This window comes from Lutjanus erythropterus, chromosome 15 (genome assembly GCF_056507025.1).
Source record: "Lutjanus erythropterus isolate fLutEry1 chromosome 15, fLutEry1.hap2, whole genome shotgun sequence".
Taxonomy (NCBI): Eukaryota; Metazoa; Chordata; class Actinopteri; order Lutjaniformes; family Lutjanidae; genus Lutjanus; species Lutjanus erythropterus.
In genome coordinates, this window is record NC_139331.1 from 3,085,349 (window position 1) to 3,108,781 (window position 23,433).

The 23,433-nt window shown below is 38.1% G+C and overlaps 1 protein-coding gene across 1 annotated transcript in view; it reads left to right on the top strand.

Moving 5' to 3' along the window:
- The first annotated feature begins 935 nt into the window (after window positions 1-935).
- Window positions 936-23,433, top strand: part of dse (dermatan sulfate epimerase) — a 38,756-nt gene continuing 16,258 nt past the window's right edge. The window contains exons 1-3 of the mRNA XM_084737932.1: window positions 936-1,105; window positions 7,011-7,473; window positions 20,009-20,262. Coding sequence (XP_084594058.1) covers window positions 7,055-7,473; window positions 20,009-20,262 — 673 coding nt within the window. The 5' untranslated portion in view covers window positions 936-1,105; window positions 7,011-7,054. The remainder of the gene's footprint in view (window positions 1,106-7,010; window positions 7,474-20,008; window positions 20,263-23,433) is intronic.

The following is a 23,433-nucleotide window of genomic DNA, read 5'->3' on the forward strand; positions in this document are numbered from 1 at the left end:
TAGACATATACTTAAGTAAAAGTACAAAATATTCAGCACAAAAACTACTCAGAGTATTAGTTACTTTTAACTGTTGATGTCACAGTCACCTCTCCAGACTAGGGCTGCAAATTTTGTATGTTTTCCTGCACCGATAGTTGAAAATACTATTAATCAATTGTCATTAATAAATTTTATTTTTTTAATTTTTTTGGGGGGGGGTGGGGGGTCATTTTTTCCTCATTTTAAGTCTAAGAATAGCTGCAAACAGCTCTGTCGGAGAAAACAATGTCAGATGAGGTGCAATTTTTACATTCTGATGAGTTAAATTCTTAACAGCAAATAATCAATGAATGCTTAACCGTTAACATCTTTACTCCAGATGTTTGCTTTGTGTTTGTATGTTGTCATATGTTGTTTTTCTTTGTTTTCATTGGCCTGTTCGTGATCAGATCACCTGATTGGCTACAAAAATGCAGATGAAAGATTTGGACATTAATCCAAATTATACTCAGTACTCAACTATGATTTTAAAAGTAACTAAGTACACTACATGTTGCAGTGCATACTTAGGTACAAGTAAAAGTACACACTTGAAAATGTACTCATAAAAGTAGAAGTACCCCAAAAAAACTACCTAATCACAGTAATTTGAGTATTTGTAAGTAGTTGCTTCTATCCCTGCACAAAATCACATCTTTCTTTCAATGAAAATTAGAATAATGATGTAAAAATGATCATATCACAACTGATACATCAGTAAAAAAAAATAAGTTGTATATTTTGAAATGTTCAGCTCTAGTCTCCAGCGTGGACAGTCTGTAGCTGTGTGTTGAGTACCTGCTAACCAGCCTGGTGGGAGGAGGAGGAGGAGGAGGAGGAGGAGGAGGGCACTGAGCCACTTGGTTCATTAGCTGGTCTCCTTTAAGCCTCTCTTTCCCAGCCGCCCCTCCTCACTCGCCAGCATGACGCTCCCTCCGCGCGCACACATTCTTTCCCTCCGCTCTCCGACTTGGTTTCGTCTTTAAAACCAACTTTTCAGCAGCATTGATAATCTTTATCAAAGCCTTCTGTCCTGACGGGGAGAAATGACGGTTGTGACGGCGGGAACACGGACTTCTGACAGGTAACGTAAACGCTTTTATTGCCCACCTCCTTCACTGCTCTCAGGTCTGTTCGGTGGTCGACAGGAACAAGGCGACTTTTGTGCGCAGATTTGGATCATCAATACCATCGATAAGTGATATTACTGTTAGAATTTACTGGAAGGTTCGGTGGACGGAGCTTTCTGAAAGTAGAAGAGACGCAGACTTGTGTTGGGAGACTTCTTGATAAAGTTCAGAGACTTAATGAAAGAAAAGTTAGTCTGAAAAAGTAAAAGTAGGATCTTATTCTCATTTAGCAGAAGAGTCATCAGTGTCAGCAGAGGGAGGACTGCCTTCTGTGGGAAGAGCTACAACACTGACAATGTAAAACCTCTACCTTCTTATAACACAAGCTTGACCTACAGATCATTTATTTATCATTTATTTGAATAAAACTTCATTTTTTTAAAGTAACTTTATCAGAACTTAGAAGTAGCTAGTAAAGAGCCTAAATCTTACTTTAAGTTTACATTAGTTTTTAGTCTTTTTTTGCTATAAATTAGAAGTTCCTGCAAAAATAGGACAATGCTGGATAAGGATACCATAAATTCAAAGTACAAAAAAATCCACAGCACTAAAAAATCAACAAAAATAGAGAAAAATGACAACTTCAAAAAAAAAAAAAAACGTAGGGCTGAACGATTTTGAAAAAAATATCTAATTGTGATTATTTTGACAATTGTAATTTGATTAGTGATATTAGAGATTTAATAATTTCATTGAGAAAAATGAATAAGGTGTGATTATTACAGGGATCTGTGCCCAATAAATATGTTTTCTTAAAGGGATAGTTCACCCAAAACTGAAAATTCAGTCCCTAATGTAGATTGAGGGTCAGGTTTATTTTGTTAGTCCGTAAAACACCGTCTGAACTATACTGTGATATCAAATTTAGGCCATACAACACAACAGTCTTTAAAATAAAATGATAATTTGTGCCATATTTCTCCTTTAACAATAATGCAACACCTGCAATTTGAAAATTGCCTTAGACCATCTGTGATTTCAATTCATTGTTCAGCCCTAAAAAAAAGAAGACTTAAATGATTAATCGATTATCAAAGTAGTTGGCAGTTAATTTAATAATCGATTAATTGTTGTAGCTCTAATCAAGGTACCTTTTTTTGGGGGGGGGGGGGCATCACAATACTTGATAGGCTTGTTGTTACATCCCCAGCTGTAATACTACATACTATAAAATGACTCAGTACCAGTAACAATACAAGTACTACAACATGAGTAATGTCTGCAACTGATTAGCACAGACACATTTAAAACCGATCAGTAGCTAACATGAAGGAAAAAATTTAAAAAACATGAAAAAATCCGTGAATAATGAACTAGAGCTCCTTGTACAACACCTTACTTCTTGTTAGGATTGTTCCAGTGCCAGTTATCTAAAATGACAGGTAATACTTATAAAATATTGAGGCTTGATCCTCATTGATCCTCCATCCTCCTTGAATTAAAATTTATCCCCTAGAATTTTATTCCTGGCTTTGTGGAGACAGCTTTGAAACCTCCACATTTACACCTTTCGTTTGAAATGTATAATCTTAAGGCTGCAATTTAAAGTTGTTTTCCACCAATCTGTTAACTGTCCTACTGATTGATTAACCAATCACTAAGTCTATGAAATGAAAGGAAAATATGTAGGAAAGAAAAACAACATCAAAACTTTCCAGAGCCCAAAGACATGACCTTAAAAGTCTTCTTGTGTTGGATCAACAGTCTGAAACCCAAAGATATTTCATATCAAATGAGATAAAACAGAGCAAAGTAGTAAATCCTCACATTTGAAAGGCTGGAACCTGCATGTTTGGCAGTTTTGTGTGATAAATTATTGCAGAGTAATAATAAATCATCACATTACATAATAATAAATTATTATGGTAGTATTTCTGAAATGTCAGCTACAGCCTTGGCTATAAATACTCATAAAAACTCATTACAGTGATGCTATTATAGATGACTAAAAAAGTTTGTGAAATAGTCACAAAATTAAATCTATTAGATTTGTGTACATGGGAATGAATTTTCCATTTTTTTTCATGACAGCGTGACTTCCAAAATACTCTATGTCAGTCATTTCCTGGGTCACAGGAGATTTTATTTGGGTCACCAATTAAAAAAAAAGACTATGGAGGAAATTCTGCAGATTTATGTGAAGTACATCTATAATAAAGTATTTTAAAAGTGTGTATGGTTTTTTCTAAACTCCAAAGAAGAAAAGTAAATTATCCAACTAGATCAGCAATTTTTTTTTTTTTTAGCTTATTTATAGTTTGTTTCTTTTCTTTTTTTTCTTAGGTTATTATAAGGCCTATAATGAATCGGGTCAGGATGGTTTTTCGTTTTTAAAAAGTGTGTCCTTAGAAATAAACATTGGGAAACACTACTCTGTGTAACATTCTGTTAGACTTTCAAAAGAAAGGTCTTGGGTAGGTTTAGGCACCAAATCTACTTGGTTTAGGAACACGATCATAGTTTGGGTTAAAGTAACTACTTCCTTTATACGATCAATATTGACTTTTGGTCTCACAGGGGAACCGTACCCTGGTTTGTCCTGTGTTTGACCCTCCAGTCCACCCCAGTCTCCTCCCTTTTTCACTCTTTCTCACTCTTTATAATACGTTCATCCTTTTTACTTTGAAAGTCGTGCTGATTAACATGAAAAATTTGTGTCGAATCTTTAATCAATATGAAATCTGGTATGTCTAGATTACATTTTGTGACTGTTTCACAAACTGCCAAGATACTGGGCTGTCTCAAATGTCATTCACTGAATGTAGAGACATAGCTCAGTGCAAGTCAGTCTAACTTATCCTATCAGTCTAATTCAGGCTTATAGGCGTCCCTTGGCTGCTGATACATTTCCAGCTCTAGTGTGATAAATTAGTCCCAAGTTGTCTTGATGGTTTTGTCTTGGCCACTGCCCTCATCTTCATCACCTCAGAGGAATGTGACTCCTCCTCAGGTCAAATGTCAAACTTCACGTCAGGAGAGAGGCAACATTTTGTTCACCAACTCGAGCTTTTCCTTGTTAATCAAACACAACTCTTAATACATGCACACCCTGGACAGCTCACTGCTGCAGACTGGACTCCAGTCTAGACGCCGTTTAAATCACTACCAAAGGCTTTTCCACCAGGCCTTTGCCAAGAGCTCCACTAAGGTCATGGAATTTACTCTCATGTTCGGAGCGGAGCCGCTGGGCCAGCTCCTGTGTTTCTGTGAAGCGCAGCACTTTGGTTTAGAGGTTGTTTCACTAGACCAGAGTAATGTTACTGCAGTAATGGGCCATTTATGACCTCCAGGCCTGCTCGCTCGTCTGGCCATCTGGGTGTGCATGGCTAGACTTGTCTGACAACAGCCACTCAGAAATAAATCTTGGGAAGGGAATATTGGGTAACACAGTGTGCAGAGGTGCAACACAACCTCCACATTTGGCTGTTCTGTGGATATAGTAAGTGTAGAATTAGCAGAGGGCATTTGATGCCTGTAACACTTTTAAAACAAAGTTGGGATAGGAGCAACGAAAGACTGTGGAAGTTTAAATTAAGCGTGTCCTCAAAAGGTTCAGTCAATAGCAAGCAAAGATGGGGTGAGGGTCACCCCTTTGAAAAACTGCGTGGGCAAATAGTCCCAACAATTTAAGGATGTCTCTCAAAACAAAACTGCAGGAATTTAGAGATTTCACCATCATCAATCTATAATATTATTAAAAGATTCAGAGAATCCAGAGAAATCTCAGCACATAAGGGGAAGCACTGCATTAAAACTGCATTAAAAACCCACATCATTGTATAAAGGATACTACATGAGCTCAGGAACACTTTGGAAAATCGTTGTCAGTAAACACAGTTTGACTCTGCATCTACAAATGCAAGTTAAGACTCTACCATGCAAAGAGAAAGACATATATCAACAACATCCAGGAACACTGCAGACTTCTCTGGACCTGAGCTCATCTGAGATGGACTGACACAAAGTGGAAAAGTGTGCTGTAGTCTAATGAGTTCACATGTCAGATTGTTTTCACAAATCATGGACGTTTAGTCCTCTGGGTTAAAGTGGAGATGGAGCATCCAGTTTGTCACTAGTGCAAAGTTCAAATGCCAACATCTTGCAGCACTGATGCTGAAAGGTACACACAGATTTTAGAGCAACATATACTGCCATCCAGACGTCTTTTTCAGAGACGTCTTTGCTTATTTCAGTGAGACAATGCTAAGACACATTGGACACGTGTTCCAACTAGGGCTGAAACGATTCCTCGAATAATTCGAGTAACTCGATTACAAAAAATGATCGAGGAATTTTCTCTGCCTCGAGGAATCGTTTAATTTTGCCAGCTCAAAGCATGGTATTTCGCCCGGACTACTTTTAATGCGGCACAACGCGCTGACGTCACGCACGTAAAAGAAGAAGAAAGAGGCGGCGGATATGTTCGGTTTTAACCATGGATGTAGAGGTAACGACGAAGAAGGCGACGAAAGCGAAGAGAAAGGCACAAAGAAAAGGCAGAAAATGTCAAAAGTGTGGGAGCATTTCAAGCTGGACACGTTGCATTAATTAATGAGATTAACGTTACTGTACCTTGCTAACATAACGTTAGCCCTGCGGAGGACTAGGTTTCTATTAATTATGACTACTGTCGATGCGTGGCTAACGTGCCTTTCATACAGGCTTTATTTAATCTGTAAAAACACAGCGCTGTAGAGTGATGAGGGTGAAAAATAAAAACATTATAAAGCTAACTGGGTAGTTCTCAATTTTAGCTCAGTAGTCATTGATGGATAAAACATCAAGTAGCACTGGTGCCTAATGTGCTCCAGTACAGCAGGTATCATAATTTTATTTTGAGCACTGCAAAAACTCAAAATCTTATCAAGACTTTAACTTAAAACTTAACTAGAACTTAAAATGTGCTTGACACAAATGAAAGTTCAATTGAAACACGTGGGAAAAACACCTAACCTTTTAAGTGATGTGTGTTATCAGGTGTAATGACATTTTTAGGTTAGAAATAAGAAAATTTCTTGGTAAGATCCTTAGTTTTTTGAGTGAAGGCAGTGAATTTGGTCAGCTGGTGTAAGTTCAGGGTTTTTAAACAATGTGCATCTAAAAATAAAGACATTGATTGTCTAAAAAAGGAAACCAATGGTTCATTATTAGGTGAAATGTCTTATTTTCTCATGTATATTTATAATTGCTCTTTAACTAAACAAAAATATGTTTTATCCGATTACTCGATTAATCGATGTAATTTTCAGTAGAATACTCGATTACTAAAATATTCGATAGCTGCAGCCCTAGTTCCAACAGTGTGTCTTCGTAGTAAAAGAGTTCAGGTACTAGACTGACCTCTCTGCAGTCCAGACCTGTCTCCCATTGAAAATGTGTGGTGCATTATGAAGCACAAACTACGACAACTTTCAAAACTTCAACAATTATTGTCATCAGTTCACAAAGACTGAGTGTTGTTTAAAGAAAAGCTGATGTGTCACGACGTGTATTTACAAAAAACGATAATGTTAATTAGTTTGAACATTAAATGTCTTGTCTTTGTACTCTATTCAACTGAATATAGATCAAAGTTTCTGCAAATTGTTGAATTCTGTATTTATTTATGGTTTACACAGCGTACCAGGAAATGTAAACTCAGTTTAACTAAGAATGACTCCTTCATTGTCGGACTGTACTGTGATTATTTTTTGACTGTGCAGCTCAATAATGACCTACACCAGTATGGAAAGCCTGCATCATCAGGACTACAGCTGTATCTCATTATTCAAGGAATGCAGGGCTTTTGTAAGAAAAGGCTGTGCAGAATATGGGCTGGCTTTCTCAAATCCTTCTTTTCCCCCCACTTCTCCCTCTCAGCTGAGCTCCTTCGGCTATGCCACGGTCCCTTTACTTATGAGACGATGAGAACCCACACCCGCGGGGCCCCCACAGTCTTCTTCATAAATCTGCTGTGGCCCCTGCTTGCTCCGGCGGTGGCGGAAGTGGACCCCAGTGGAGGAATCCCCTTCATGGGAGGCAACTACAATGGTCATCCCATGCTGTACTTCAACCGGGGTGACGTGGAGGAGATGCAGTACGCGGCCACGGGGAGTCACCGGGACATGGCGAGGAGGATCCGTGAGGCCGGTGAAACCATGCTGGAGCACCCTGAGGAGTACCTGCCCCCCTGGAGCCCCGCGGAGTTCAGCGCCCGCTGGAACGAGGTGTACGGGAACAACCTGGGCGTGCTGTCCATGTTCTGCCTGCTGTACCCCCACAGGGCTGGGGCCCTCGAACTCGCCAAGGACTACATGGAGAGGATGGCGGCTCAGCCTAGTTGGTACATTTTCTGTCTTTTTATTATTTCATCTATTTCCTTTGACACTAGGGTTGCAAATACCATTTAATGAACAACTGATCATTTGTTTGGTTCATAAAATGTGGTGAAAAATGTTGATCACCATTTACTTTAGTCCAAGACAATGTCTTCAAATGTCTTGTTTTGTCCACAACCCAAAGATATTCAGTTTACTGTCAGAGAGGAGTAAAGAAACCAGAAAATATTCACATTTTAGTGGCTGAAATAAGAGAATTTGGATTTTTTTTCTCTTCAAAATAAAATTAAAATAAAAAAAAATCAATCATCAAAGTAGTTGGGTATCAATTCAGTAATTGACAACTAATCGATTAATCAGCTAATCGTTGCAGTTCTGTTTGACACGATGAGATTTCAGCCTGTTTATTGTGAGAAATTCTACATAAGAAGGGATCAGGATTTACTTCCTTTTTGTCTGTTTTTGTTATTGCAGAGTAAAGTAGAAATGTGTTCAGAGTTTACGGCTGGTACCTGATATCTGTGTGCATCAGCTGGGTCTTAAGGCTCAGTCCTCCCCCTGAGAGGCTTTCTAGTCGCTCTGTCTCCAGAGCGTTCTCATTTTTCTCTGTGGGCAGAGCTCCGGTAAAGAAGCATTGTGGTCCGATAAGTCTTCTGTGGTCCAGGAAATATGTTTAGCAGCTGTTTGCTGAGCATGCCCCCCCTCCCCCAAACTCCCTAACCCCCCAACCCCCATGAAAGGAAATGAAAAGTTCAGATGTGAGCTGAATAGCCCCTCTACATTGGCCCGGGCTGAGACTGAAGCTCAGCGTCCAGGTGAGCAGACAGAGATTGACTCACTCTGCTCTCACTGTCAAAATGATGTAAACCAGGGTTCCCACACATCCTTTAGTAGTCTCCAAAAACGTCTGGAGTTTTTGGAAAAGAAGCATTTTATTTAGGGCTGTCCTGGATACCATTTCTGGGTCTCTGAACCTTTACATTAACAGATGAGATACAAGCTGTCATTCTGTCCTCAAACTCTGCCCTCATACTTGGAATTATGAGTCTAATCAAAGTTGTAGACAGGAGAGGAAACATCAACCACAATTTTCATTCACTTACAGAGTCTTGAGGAGTTGTGAGTGTGTCGGGAGGGTAGCTAGTCACAGCTTTGTGCTGACGGAGCAGAAATGCTCTATCGCGAGGATGGTTTTCCACTCGCTGATACCGTACTCTGCTATCACGTGCATGTATGCAGGATTTAAGGCTGATAAAATGCCAAAGAGGAGCTACACTTCTCTCTCCTCATCAGTCTTTGGCCGAAGATTACTCTGGGAAATGATGAAAAGATTCAAGCTAGATAGCCACCTTAAGGTCCTTATAATCACATTTGATATTGCACTGTAGTAATGCTCACTCCCAACCAGTTGACCATTGATCATGTTATTGCTTATCAGTTACTCCACAGTTAACACGATAAATCATCTGGGAGGGGCAGGTGCTGTCAAAAAACACTGAGCAGATGATTGGATGGATGAACCATCTGTCTATCACCGTCTGTCATGGGCAAACTTCAACCAATCAGATCAACAAACTATATGACGTAGTCAAAGTCATGCTAAAAACAGTCAGAAGAAAAGCAAAGACAATTTTTTTATTTAATACTCTCCAGTTGTGATGTGACTGATGCTATAACAGCATCTGCAAAGGAGCCGCCATTGTTTTTGAACAGTTGGTTCTCGCTGTGTTACACCTACAGTTACGATAAACCATGTCTGTAGCTGCCTGTACTTCCTGATTGGTCCAAACCAGTGTTGTTGGGACACAAGTACATAGCTTACAGCCTGTGTAGATGGATTCTTATAGGGCTGAACAATTAATTGAAATTTTATCGAAGTCACAATATGGCTACGGCAAGCAAGCTACCATTTTAAATTAAACATCGTCGTGTTGCAGGAATGTCCTGGTCTGCACATCACATTTTTACTAAATTATGAAAAAATATCTTTGTTTGGTACAGATCCTTGCAAAAATCGCACCATAATGATATGTTTGAAATGAGAAGGAGAATAACGATGTAAAAATTAGCATTCCCTCTAATATTGCAAATTATATCAGAATTTATTAATTTATAATGTTAAACTCTGTCCGAAAAAAATACTGTGTGTACTAAGATTGTATTAATCACAATCGCCAAATCGTACTTTAAATGCAGCTGAAATTCGCGTTACTTTGTGCTGTGCAATACAAACCTTACACATTAATGTACAAAAAATAACAACAACTCAATAAACGCTTCACCTTTCAGACTGAAGAGAGTCACAGTGTCTTCAGGTAAAGGACCCAGAGCTAACATTAGCTGCCAGCCTGACACACAGTGTGGCTAACGTTAGCAGTGCTAGTAGCAGCAGCAGCTCTGCTTGCAGGTTTATGTCTGTGTATGTGCTTAATGTGGTCACATGTTTCTCCAGTCGAGTGAATATATATCAGCTTATTCTGTCACAGTCTACATTCATGTGTCCAACTTTCCTGATATAAACATCTGGGGTTGCCACGGCGATCCACACGCCACACGCTGGGCGAGATGGGCTGGCGTCTGACAGAGCCGCAGCCCCGACTAGAGGCAGGCAGCTGCATAAAATCTTAGAGGCAACAGATAACTGGCATCATGCATGAATGAAGTATTGATAGATATTTTAAATGACTAATATTTCTCGTGCTGACTAGCGTGGGTGGAGACTAAGTGACTAAGTGAGCAAAGGCAAGAGTCTTGTAAGTTCAGTAAATAACATCACTTTACAGTAACACATCCTTTAAAAACAGGAAAAGACGATACTTATATCATGTCACAATATCAGGATATCTAAAATCTATCATGATATCTAATCTTAAATCACAATATATTATTGATCTATTGGTCAGTTCTAATACTAACTACAGTTTACAGTCATGACTGACTGAATCTCTCAGTTAGTTTTAGTGTGACATGGACATTAAGTGTCTTCATGTGGAAGTTGGAAGTTTGTATTTTTGAGGTTTGGTGTTTAAGTGGTTGAATAAATTGCTGCCATGAGTCTAATTGTCTTGTTGTGAACATACCAAGTGACTTTTGTTTCTCTGCACAGTGAGAAATAAGAAAAGAGCAGATGATGCAGATGTCTAACTTGCACCGACTCTGCTGTCCTCAAAAATGTCAGCATGCAACATCATTTATGAACTCGTGCAAACATGACACCACAGTTTTTAAGATGTTAGTCTACCCAGTGCATGCAGATGTTTGGGAATGTTCTTTTTGACCCAAGTGACAAACAATCCCCAGAGATACTTTTTTCTTGCTCAGGTTTGGAGAATACAGTCAGGTCATTGTCAGCATTTTTCATAGGATTCATTCCTATTTCTTGAGTAGTTCCAAATTAAACTACTACTAGTGAATGAGGAAGTGTGAGTTATTCAGGGTAGGTTCTTGAAACTGACTTTTGTTAGATGTCATTTTTCAGTTCTGTGATTGTCAGGCACACAGCTCTGTTGACCTGTTGATGAATCAAGCCAAAACTATCTAAATACCATGGATATCACCGGGGGGGGGGGGGAGAAAATTCCAGTTGTAGGCTGAAATTGTGTAAACTCAGTTTCCACATGGCTGACTAAACCATTTAGCAATTCTTAGTAAATGTGATGTCAACTTCAGCTTCCTTTGTCTGGAACTTGTGAGTCTGTTGGCGAGAAAAGAAAAAGAAACTGCTGGCAAAGAAGTTTCACCACAAGCTCCATTTAGTAGCTGTTGTTGAACTTTCAGTCGCATCAGAAGTCAATCAAAAGTTTAAATTTCAGTTTTTCTGAGCACTTCAGCACTTCTCATCCATCTTGGCTGAAAAGTCTGTTCTTGACCTCGGAAACAGTCCAGACCGTTCAAACTATTTTTTAAAGATGTTTGAGCTTTGGAAATGCATTGATATTTTCTCATATTAAAAGTAGGGTTGTTCCGCTAAAAATACCAGAATCAACACTGAGTCTTTGCCCCAGTCGATACCACAGAATGTATTAAGACCCTGTGTCCCATACACCAAATTCAGGCCAGACAACAACTATAGCAGTCATATCACATCCATACAGGGTTTGTAATATTCAGCTGGTTAAAAATAATAATATAAATATATATTTTAAATGTACTGTATCAGTTTGGCACTCTATCAGCAGATACACAAAAGTCTGAAAGAAGAAATGATTAAAAAAAAAAGTTGATCTCTAATTAAAAAGTTTATTGAAAGTTATTGAAATTGAAGTGCAGATTTTCAGATTAATATTCATTCAGACGTAACATTCAGACACCCAAACTGTGTGTGTGTGTGTGTGTGTGTGTGTGTGTGTGTGTGTGTGTGTGTGTGTGTGTTAAATTACACCCAGTTACTCAGTCTGAACATCTCAAGGGTGAAACTGTGGGCTGTGGCAGATGATCTTATTTAGCTCCTAATCAAAGGTCACATCGATGGAAGCCCAATTCCTCCAGACAAAAATATTCCCAGTTTTTTTTTGTTTGTTTGTTTTTTTGTTTTGACTTTGTAGCTCATTATTTCAACTTTTTAGCTCAGAATTTTGACTTTTTATCTCAGAATTTTTACATTTTATCTCAGAAGTTTGACTTGTTATATTATAATTTCCAATGTTTTATCTCATAATTATGACTTAATATCTCTTTTTATCTCTTAATCTCAATTTTTATCTCATGATTTTGACTTTTTATCCCATAAATTTGATTTACAACTGGGATATTATTTTCTTTCACATAAATTTGACTGTCTCATAATTTCAACATTTTTTCTTGTAATTCTGACTTGTCGTCTCATTTTGACTCTTTACCTCATAATTGTGATTTTTTTTTTTTTAATTTTGACTTTTTAACCCCATAATTTCAATGTTTTATCTGTTTTTATCTCAGAATTGTGACTTTTGAAATGGATTTTCTATGGGAAAGAAATTAGATAAAAAAATTGACTTTTATTGCAGAAATCTGACTCTTCTCATAATTTGGACTTTTTATTCCATACTTTGGACTTTCTATTTCATAATTACGCCTTTTTATTTCATAATTATTACTTTTTATCTCATAATCTCCTTCTTTTATTTCACAGTAATATGCACAGTAGGTCCTAATGGAACAAATTACAGTTAACAGAACAGAGTATTGTGTGTTAAGATCTATATTTTTGCCTGAAACACTGCAGTTTTGTAGATTTATATGCAGATAAACTAATATTCTGTGGGAACCAGTTGAAACATCCTGATCATACCTCATACTGTGAGAGGTATGATCAATAAGGGAACTGAATGCAACCTTTCAGCTCATGTTCCTCAGCTTTCTCAGAGTCCACCATGGCTGAACTTGATGCAGCCATCAGCAGTGCTTCCTTATTTCCCTAACAATTTGATTACGTTCAAAGAACTTTAGTTCTGCCTGGGAAGTGCAAAGTAACTGAGAAGTGGTTTACAGCCAGTCACTGCTTCCTGTTCTCCACAGCTTTTATTTCAAACACTGAAGGACTGAAGGGCTCAGAAATGATTCATGGAGAATAGTTACATCCAGCCTTGGTGTCCATGGTAACCCTCTACTGTTCATTCACATATGATCACATGATCTCACATCATTTCTGTTCACTAGCTAGTTGTTGTTAGCTAATGCTAGCAGACTAACTTCAGGTAGATGTATTGCTCTGTAACTGACAGTGAGTCAGTTCTTTGCCTTCACAAATCTTCTCTGCTTGAGCTGCTGTTATGCTACTATTTTATCAGGGGCCACAAAAGGTGACTCAGTGGCCACCCAATATTTCACGTAGGTGGCCCCCTGTGGCCAACAAGTTGTATCCTCATACTGTGAGCCTTCACCATCACAGTGTTACAGGTTCACACACATCCCATATTCCCCAGATATGTCGGGTCTACCAAAGTCTGGCTTTAGTGAGCCTAGTCACACTGCTAACACAATGCTCACAGAAGAACCAGACACACAAAAGGTGGACTATGAAAAAAACAGAACAACAACAGAAATTTAGAAATAAAAGGAAGCAGGACTTTAAGTTGAATCTGACACATCTGAGGACATTTTTCAACAACACAAGTGAAACAGTTAAGGAACGCGTGTTAAGCTGAGTTAAATTGCCTTTTCTGAATTGTTTTTACTTAAGTTTACATTTTGGCTACCAAAACTTTACTTTGGCCACCTAAATTTAGGGGTTTAGTGGCCTGTGGGGCCGGTGTCGGACTTTCTCTTTTTCAGCTTTCACTATTGTCCTGTAATAGTGTTTTTTTTGTAAGGCAGTGCTCTCTGCTAGGCCGTATTTTATTATATTTGTGATAATCACAGACAGCATAAATCAATATATCTGTAGCTACAGATATTTTCACACTATCTTAATCATACTATTATGGACTGTTGTTTGATATACTGTAGGATTAAATGTGGATATCCACTGACTACATACATCCTTTGTTGTGTGTTCAGGAACATTAGGGATGCACATAGATTATCATCCTGATAATAGTAAATAGAGGTGATAATACTGTATATTACTCTGATGAATAGAGATGATAATATGAAGCCAAATTGCTTTAATTGACTTAACAATGGCAGCATCTACATGATACAGTAGATGGAGTTATGCACCTTTAAAGTTGGTTTGTGATCCATCAATGACCACAGAAAAGAAGAAGTGCAACACACTGTTGTTGCTGTAGACCCGTGTACATAGAACCTGCATTGGTGTGTGGATTGTGCGTCAGAGTGGCTGATGTATTGGTGCTTTTAAAACAGACCCATGAACAAGAACATGTAAAAAGAGGAGCTGCTGTTTTTCTGGATAAAATCACTATAAGGTTTATTTTTCAACCAATCTCAATGAGTTGTGTTATACTCAAGTGTTCATGATCTATTTGGAGTAAGTTAGAAAAAAAAACTTTACCCCATTTACATGTATTTGTTCACAGGCCAGGAACAATCGTATCACAACAACAAGCCGAAACAGTCAACTTGGTACAGAGACTTGGTACAGTGTAGACTGAAGCCAAATGTGTCAGTGAGGGTGTGGATGTTTTTTTTTTGTTTGTTTGTTTTTTTTTACACTTTCAGAAGAAAACAACAGGATGTGTCTGATTTTACATGTGATATCAGAAGCATTGAAATTTGAACTCATGCAAAATATTTATGAAGTTTTTTGATGAACTTTACTAAAAGAGAAGAACATTTTAAGAACTGTCATAACTGTTCTTTATTTAGATTTGGTTCTGTCAGAGTTATGGAACATTAAATCATCCATCTTTGATCACTGTAACTCAGTCTTTGTTACCTCAGATGTGCATAAATGACATGTTAACTCCTTTAAATACAAAAATGTTATTATTAGTTATCAGTATTTATCAATATTGTCCATTAAAGCAGGTATTTACTGGTTATCGGTGGAAAAAAATCTATATCATGCATCTCTATTCTATATTCTTTGTTCTATTCGAACAGTTCACCTACATCGAGACATTTTTTATTCCTTAATCCTGATTACAAGAGTTTATTATTGATGCTATAGAAAATAGTGGTTTTTTTTAAAAAAGATTAGATCATTAGAATCAAGTAGAATCTTTGGCTGTCCTAAAATAGTTCAAAACAGCCCCTTCAGGATTTTGCAGGCTGTTTTTAGGATTGTTGCAGCCTAAAATGCTTGATTTCATGGCTTTTCTAGAAACAATTGCAATGCACGTTGTGATGTTTTTAGGCTTTTTTTTTTTTTTTGCAATAAAATTGCAGGAGCGAGTGAAAATTGCAGAAGAAAGTTGCATTTTTTTGTAGAATTCATGCAAATCAAAGGCATTTTGTTCCTGGGAGATTTACTAAGTAACTTCACCAAAAAGGCTCAGGATTACAAAAACTCAAACAAAATGTGTTTTATTTGTAGACAAAGAGGTGCACATGTGTTCCACAAATCTATTTGAGCTCAGACTCAGGCAAAACAGCAGTTCTAAAAGAAAAGTGCACAGAGTGTTGATAAATGTTGATAATAAAAACAAACCTTCTGTTCTTCTCAGTACCTGTGACAACACAAAAAGATATAAATGCTAAAAAAAAAAAAAATAGTGAAGAATAAAACAAAATATCGGTTTATTGAGACGTATATGTGTGATGTTTGTATGGCGGCCTGCGATGATTGGTAGAACTCACAGGAAGCAACAAAGTTTGGTCAAATTGTTGGTCAAAGTTGCAGAGTTTGGACAAAATTGCAGAGTCACAGTGGTTGAATTTCGTTAATTGTTGTAATCGCAACTTCCTGGAGGGACTGTCTAGAGCAGGGGTCTGCAGCCTGCAGCTCCGGGGCACTATGTGGCTCTTTTGCCCCTCTCCAGTGGCTCCCTGTGACTTTGACAAAGAACTGTATGGAAATGGCAACGTTTTAATTTTCATTTATCATTGTTCCAGACCAAAAGTGTTTCTTCAATCGGTAAAAGTTGAGAAAAGTTATTATTTTAAGGCAGCTGCTTGAATCAACTCTTAACTGTTTAAAATAGCCTAAACAAAGTTTTGCTGACCTCGACACCTCTGGTCTGGAGGAACAGAATAGAACTTTGCTCAAAAGTCTGAACAGATACAGTTGGAATGTCTAACAGTTTGTTCCCAGTTGTCAGGAGAGAGTGATGTGTTATGTTGCTCACACTATGAACAGTTTTTTTAACTTTTTTCTACCAGCTGACAGGTCATAAAACATATTGTTTGTTCCCATGTTAGACTGAATATAACAGCAGCAGAAGGACGGATGGGTGTGTTGATCCTAAAGTAAATCACACAAATCACTAAATGAGCTCTGCTGTTTGACTGAACTCTGGGACAGTCCCCTCTCTCTTACAGATACCCCCCTCCTCCTTCATCCTCAGTGTGTGTGTGTGTGTGTGTGTGTGTGTTTGTAGCAGCTTAATCCCTCTCATTTTGCTGCATGGCTGCTGCGTTGCCTCCAGCCATTGAACAGGAGGAAGGGGATTTTCCAGCAGCTCGGTTCTCGGGGGCTTCAGGCTGCGTGGTATTAGTGCAATTTGCAGGACATTTTTCACAATCTCAGGATGTGTGCCGCAGTGCAGAAACGTGAAGCCACTGAGCATGTGTTTTCACATCTTAAGAGCACACTGTGAGTTTTCTCCTTGGCCGCACTTTTATTATGGTCACTGAACCTCTGAGGGTTTGTGCAGAGCGGCTCCAGGAATCAGTCAGCTGTGGTATTCATGACCTTCAATTATGTCTCTGACAACTCCAGGAACCACGTTCCGATGGAGAACTGGTGCTTTGTGGCATACTGGTGCCTGCTCCCTCTTTTCGCTTTTTACACAGTCTGTGCAAACATACAGAAGTGTAGTTTAATGTGCTTTGGCGTACTTCAACCTACAGCCCAACAGTGACTTGGCATTCTTTTATTACAGTCACATGGGCACACTGCAGCATGAAGAGGCTTTTTAATCCATCTGGTGTGCATTTGCATGACCAGACAGGAAGTGATTTTCAAATAAACCTCAGCTGCCAGTTCACATGTGGAAACCATGTATTACCAAGCCATGTCACAGTTATTACATAATCACCTGATTGTGAGTATTTGAGCTAAATAATTTCGCTTGATCAAATTTTCCATTCACCTGCATAATCACTGACATGAAACTGAACAATGAAACTAACAGAAATGTCACATTTCCACAACATTTTCCACCGTTTGGGTTTTCCTTGGCACTCTTCTAATCATCTCATTGCTCCCCCTTTTTCTGCTGCAGTGGTTTAATTGCACCTGAGTGGAAATGTTCAGGAACACTCCTTGCACGTGATCACGTGTCAATAGGAGCCAGGATCAATATTCACGGAAATCTGCACCACCGGTTTCCCACGCCAGGACCAAGAAGTGCTTCAGGAAAATGTCGGTACAGCTGTGTTGTGAATGAAAGCAGTAACATTGCGGAGACAAGCACGTAACTGTTTGTCCATCTGACGAAAGACACTTTCACACGGAGCGACTCCACTGGAGTCACAAAGATTCCAGACATGCAGCGTTCTTTTAGTGTTTCTTTGAATGTGTCGAACATGTGTTTCTGATTCAAGCTGATCGTGAAAAAACATACTGTCTCGCTAATTTGCAAAATATTAAATGCATCACAAGAGCACCAGCGCAAACAGCTCTTTTCCCCTTGTGTTCCTTAATGTAATCATCAGTGTACATCCAGCCTCGTTCCATCTTCTCCTTCGGTTGCCCCATCTTTTCTGGCATCAACATGTCATTTGTGGAAAGACATAAGATGGAGATCTTCGTCTCTGAATGTAGCTGCATGAGTGAATGGTGAAAATCACTAGCGGTACCTGAAAGGTTATCCCAGTGACTTACTGAGTACTATATATTAAAAAGGCTTTTGATAACCTTTAAACAAAGATCAAACATATGTCAAATATCAGGGGTGTAATTGTGTGTGTGTTCGTGTGATGTCTGGATTGGTATCTGGCTTATTTGGTCCGTACGCCCTTTGACCCAAACTGTCAAAACAGTCTCTTTATATCTACTGCTCACACCTGTGGAACAGAACATTTAGAACACAAGTTTTAGCTGAGACATTTTGGCAGTGCACCAGCTGTTGTGTGTCAGCCAGTCAGCTTAGCCCGGTTAGGCCGATTAATCAAGCTCATGCAGTTGCTGCTCCGCTGTATGGGAGCTTTACACTTTCCTGGTTTGTTACAGTGAAAGTGGACAAAGATTAGTGTCAAACTGTGAGCCCACATTGTTCAGCTGAAGTCGGGTTTGTCTGCAGAATCACGTGGAAACATGCCATTTATGATTTCATCCCTTGAATGTTTCAATCAGCAGAACCAGACAAACAGAGTGGAAGTTACAGCAATCAGGCAGCCTTTCACTACACGTCCACTCCAAAACAATCACTAATGATAAAGGAGTGTTTCTCTCTGCTGATATGTGACCAGACTCAGTCTCAGTATTTGAGTAAGGGCTGCAACTAATGATTAATTTCATCATCAGTAAATCCATCGGTTATTTTTCTGGATTAGTCAATTATTAATCAAGTAGTGGTTTGGTCTGTAATGGTGAAAAATGTGGAAAAAGTCTGTGTAAAGATATTCAGGTTATTGTCATAGAGGAGTAAAGAAACCAGAAAATATTCACATTTAAGAAACTGAAATCAGAGAATTTTGACATTTCTTCATTAAAAAATGACAATAATCGATTGTCGAAATAGCTGGTGATTAATTTTATAATGACTAAAGAATCAATTAGTAATTTAATTGTTGCAGCTGTAAGTAAGAATAATGGACAATGAGCCACATAAATGGTGTGCTTTACTGAAAACATACTTAACTGTAACTCCAAAAACAAGGTACATACCAAACTATGAATTTTTGTGTCCCATTCCACCTCCTGACTGGTGTTTTTACAGAAGAGGATATTAACTAATTAAAAGTTTGGAAGAGTGTGGATTAGGGCTGCGCAGTTAATCAGATTTTATTTAAATCGCAATATGGCTTTCTGCAATTTTCAAACCGCAGGTGGTGCAATATTTGTTAAAGGAAAAATCTGTCAAAAATACTTTAACTGAATGAGTGTAGTGAGGCAGGGATGTCCTGTCTTAAAAAACATCTTCATTTGGTACAGATTCCTGCAAAAAAATCACACCATAGTCATTTTAAAGTGTTTTCCAATCAGTATAAGAATGATGATGTTAAAATTATCATTACCTGTAATATTTCAAATCAGATTGCAATTGCAATATCAGTCAAAATAACTACAATTAGATATTTTTCAGACTCGTTCAGCCTTGGATGGATGGATATCATGAATGTGGGAGAAACCGTCATGTTGACGTATATTACGCACACTGCTGCACTTTGTTAGGATCATAAAGATTTTAACTTCTAACACCAAATGCTGAGGCAGATACAAGCTAACAGCTGAGAAGGTGTCTGACCTAAGCTAAACTCCCTGACTGGAGATGACGCCATGAGATTCAGAGCTCTGTTAGTTTTCAACAGAATTCATGTGTATTTCTCAGCGTGATTCATGGAGTCAGCTCATGGCAGTTTAGAATACAGCGCTTGGTTTTATCACCACATCTGAAGTCTGTTTCTCTTTAATTAAAGTGAGCAGAATGCTTACAGAACACCTTTCACTTTTTTTAACAGCACACACACTTTGCACTCCTATAATTCACAGAAGTCAGCGTTCTCGTGCCTGTTAACTGGGAGAGAATTTGCACATTCTACACTTTTAATGTCTTTTTATAAGTGAAACTTTATTGGTAAGTGATGGTGCAGCTGTAATTGTGGTGTAAAATGCTACTTAACTTCTTTATTTTGCTTTCAAAGTGCAAAGATGTTTTACAGCTGTGTTAAAGATAATTAAAAGGCTTTGCAAAGAAAGAGGCTCCTTGTTCATGACAAACCATTTGCCAGGATTTCATTTAAAGAGTGAAAATTTCACACCTGCTTAGCATCGAATGCTTATTTTCCACATGCTCCACATATGTGTGATGCCTTGTGTTGTTTGTATCGCAGGTTGGTCAAAGACGCTCCCTGGGACGAGGTTCCTTTGGCGCACTCTTTGGTCGGGTTTGCCACCGCTTACGACTTCCTGTACGAGTACTTGAACAAGGGCCAGCAGGAGCGTTTCCTGCAGGTGATCGGCAACGCGTCGCGCCTGATGTACGAGAAGTCCTACGTCCGAGGCTGGGGGTTCCAGTACCTGCACAACCACCAGCCCACCAACTGTGTGGCTCTGCTCACAGGAAGCCTGGTTTACATGACACAAGGTCAGTGGAGAGAGACTCATGTCCTGTGTTTGTTCAACACTTTGGTCCAGAGCAAAAAATCTTTACAAACAGTTAACAGTAAATTTGTCATGTAATTTGATAAAGATATTCATAGTCAGCAGAATTAGAATTAGAATTGATTTCAGTCTGCAAGTACAAATAAGAATATCATATATAATCCACAAATTCATGTCAATAAATGCATAGCCTCTTGCAGAAAAATGGCAGATACTAAATTATGCAGGGAAAAATGTCACAGTAAAGTAATTTAACATAACTTAGACTGAAAAAGGTGTAGGCTGAAGCTCCAGCTTAAAACACAGCCTACACTTTTAACAGCACGTCATAATTAGTAAGGAAAAATCAAATAAGACAAAACAAACAAAAAACTGTTCCATAAATTCATTCCTTTAACTGAGATACAAGTTTGCACTGATCCTCACCGGTTTTTTTTTAACATAAAAATACGTCTGAAAGTGTGTTGAGTTTCTTTCTTTTTAAACAACTTTTGGATACTTTTTTGCGCTTTACATAATTTGAGTTATTTTAAAGTCGACCAAGTCTTCAAATCTCAGAGCTGTCAGCTTGATAAATAGTGAGTTTGTTGGTTCTCTGTGTGAAGTTTTGTTCACAGTTCTTATGGCTCTCTTTTGAAGTATGAAAATTGGAATGGCATTTGTTTTATACATATTTTCCCACACCTCCACGCAAAGGATGATTCCCAGTGTTTTCTGTGATCCCTGAACTTTTCATCTAGCACCACCTTAATGCTGCATTCCCATGGATTCAAGCAGACAGTAGACTGAAAACCAGATATTGTTTTAGTGGACAAGAGCAGTGTGGTAAAATTAGGTGAAGTCAACAGAGAGCAACAGTATCGACAGACAGCATTTCTGTCCAAAGTTAAAATATGACCAGCCACCATAACAGAATTTACAACCTGTTGTTTCATAGATTTGTCACATAAGAAAATGAAATTATTTCAATCTAGCATATTTTATTCCATTCTTTCTAAACAATACAACGTCACCATAGTAACATAGCATCATGCGTGTTTCATTTTGCTGTCCTGTCATACCATTGGACTGTCACTGTCAAGAAGGTATTGTTCGTCTGCTGTTTACCGTCTGCCTGAATCATGTGAATGCAGCATGTGACCAAAATTCCCAATTGTGTGCCAGAAATATCTGATTCAGATGTGCAGCACAACCTGAAAATCATTGAGCCTCATTCTTACTCCACACAAGATGGAAGCTTTGCTTTCCGAAAACTCCATGACTTTCCCTTTAGTGTTCCCCTCCAGACTGAACCTGAACTTTAAAAAAATGACAAAACCATCAGTATAGTGTTCACCACTCCAACACTTTTGTATCATTAGATATCTACCTTTACATGGAGCCTAATATTCTGATATTCTTATAACTGAATTAAAAGCCCAAACAGAACAAAAATGCTCTATATTAACACTGCTATGAGAATAAATAGGCCTAAACCTTTTGGTAAACCGATCAAAAGAAAAATCGTACCATGCAAACAATTTAACCTGATGACTTTCTTACTCTGCTCTTGTTGTGCTTGCCATCTGTCCTGACGTGAATGCATGGTGCCAGACTTTTCTCGATTTCTTAAAAATTGTGCCTTTCAAACTGAGCTCAATGTCTGAGGAGAATTTGTTTCTGATACAAACTCTTAAAGACTCAAATATTATTAGAGATGGCAGGAAAATAAGAAATACTGATGTACTATTCTTGTCCTTGAAAAAATGAAGTAAGCTGCAATAGATCGAGGTGTTGAACAAATTAAAAACCGCTGGGAGAAACTGAAGACCGCCTCAAACTAGAACTAGTACTATTACTGAATCCCAAAGCAGCAGAGTGAATCTGACACCAGTTTCCCATCTGAAAAGCATGGAGGAAGTAATGGGAGGAGGACGACAAAGATGAATGCATGATGATTTCATCACTTCTGCACATGTCACACAGATGTTCTGATTAAATGCCTCTGCATGTGTGACCACCAGGCCATGTTAAATCACATCCCATATAAAGAGCTGACCTGAAATCTTGAATTGGAATAGTTTGTGTGCCCACAGCTACTGTAGACTGTGCAGGTCACTGGAGGAGGTTTTAGACCTTTTTAGACCAAAAAAACACTTGATGTTTTAGTTTCCTTTGTGTCTCTTATCAAGTCTGTATATCTGCTGCCTTTAACTGTCTGATATGACGTGACAAAGGATTCTTGACCTCCTTCATTCATTCCAGCTCTGTGGAATTAAAACCTGCACAGAAACTTTGCTGAGCGTTAACAAGCTTCCACTCAACTGAAGGAATTTCATTAGTCCGGTTTTCACTGTAGAGGTTTAGTCTCACATGGTCTAAAGGCTGATTCAGAGGATTTCCATCCTGCTAAGGATTACAATGAAAAATGACATTTTTGGCATAGAACACCAGATTTTGAGATGATTAATATTTCAGAGTAATAATTGTAGCTTTATTGTAGAAACACTCATTCACCTGCAAGATACTTTCTCATCAGATGTTGCAAATCTTTTAGCAGATTAAGTAACTCTGTAAAGGAGCTTGGTGACAGATTCTACTCTTTTCTGACCATGTTAGCTACTTCGCTTGAGGAGGGTTGTCCATAGTACTCACTGTGGCATTCTGAGGGTTTTATTAAACATTTCATTGAACGTTTAACTTTATCTAATTTTTCACAATTTTACTCACAAGACACAGTTCATACACCAACATACATAAAGCTTTGTGAAATAACTGGTAGATTAAGATAGACAGGTTGCATTAAAAAAGCTTGTAATAGAGCAGAAATTAGTTAAAAATGTCACAGTTTCCCAGATGTTTTGTTTCAGCCAACAGTCCAAACCCCAAACATATTAAGTTGAGAATTATATGAAACAGAAAAAAATCATTGAAGAGAAGCAGGAACCTGTAAATATTTAGCATTTTTGCTTAAAAAAATAATAATTTATTCATTGTTTAGGAAATAGATTATACATTTATTTAATCAACTAATAACTTTTAACTGGAAATGTTAATTTTACTCATTTCGGTCCTTTTACTATTTTAAAATGTTGCATAATTTTTGCAGATGTGTAAATAGTTTAACCAAAATAATCTCTTAAATCAAGGTCCACATACTAGTATATGAAATTCT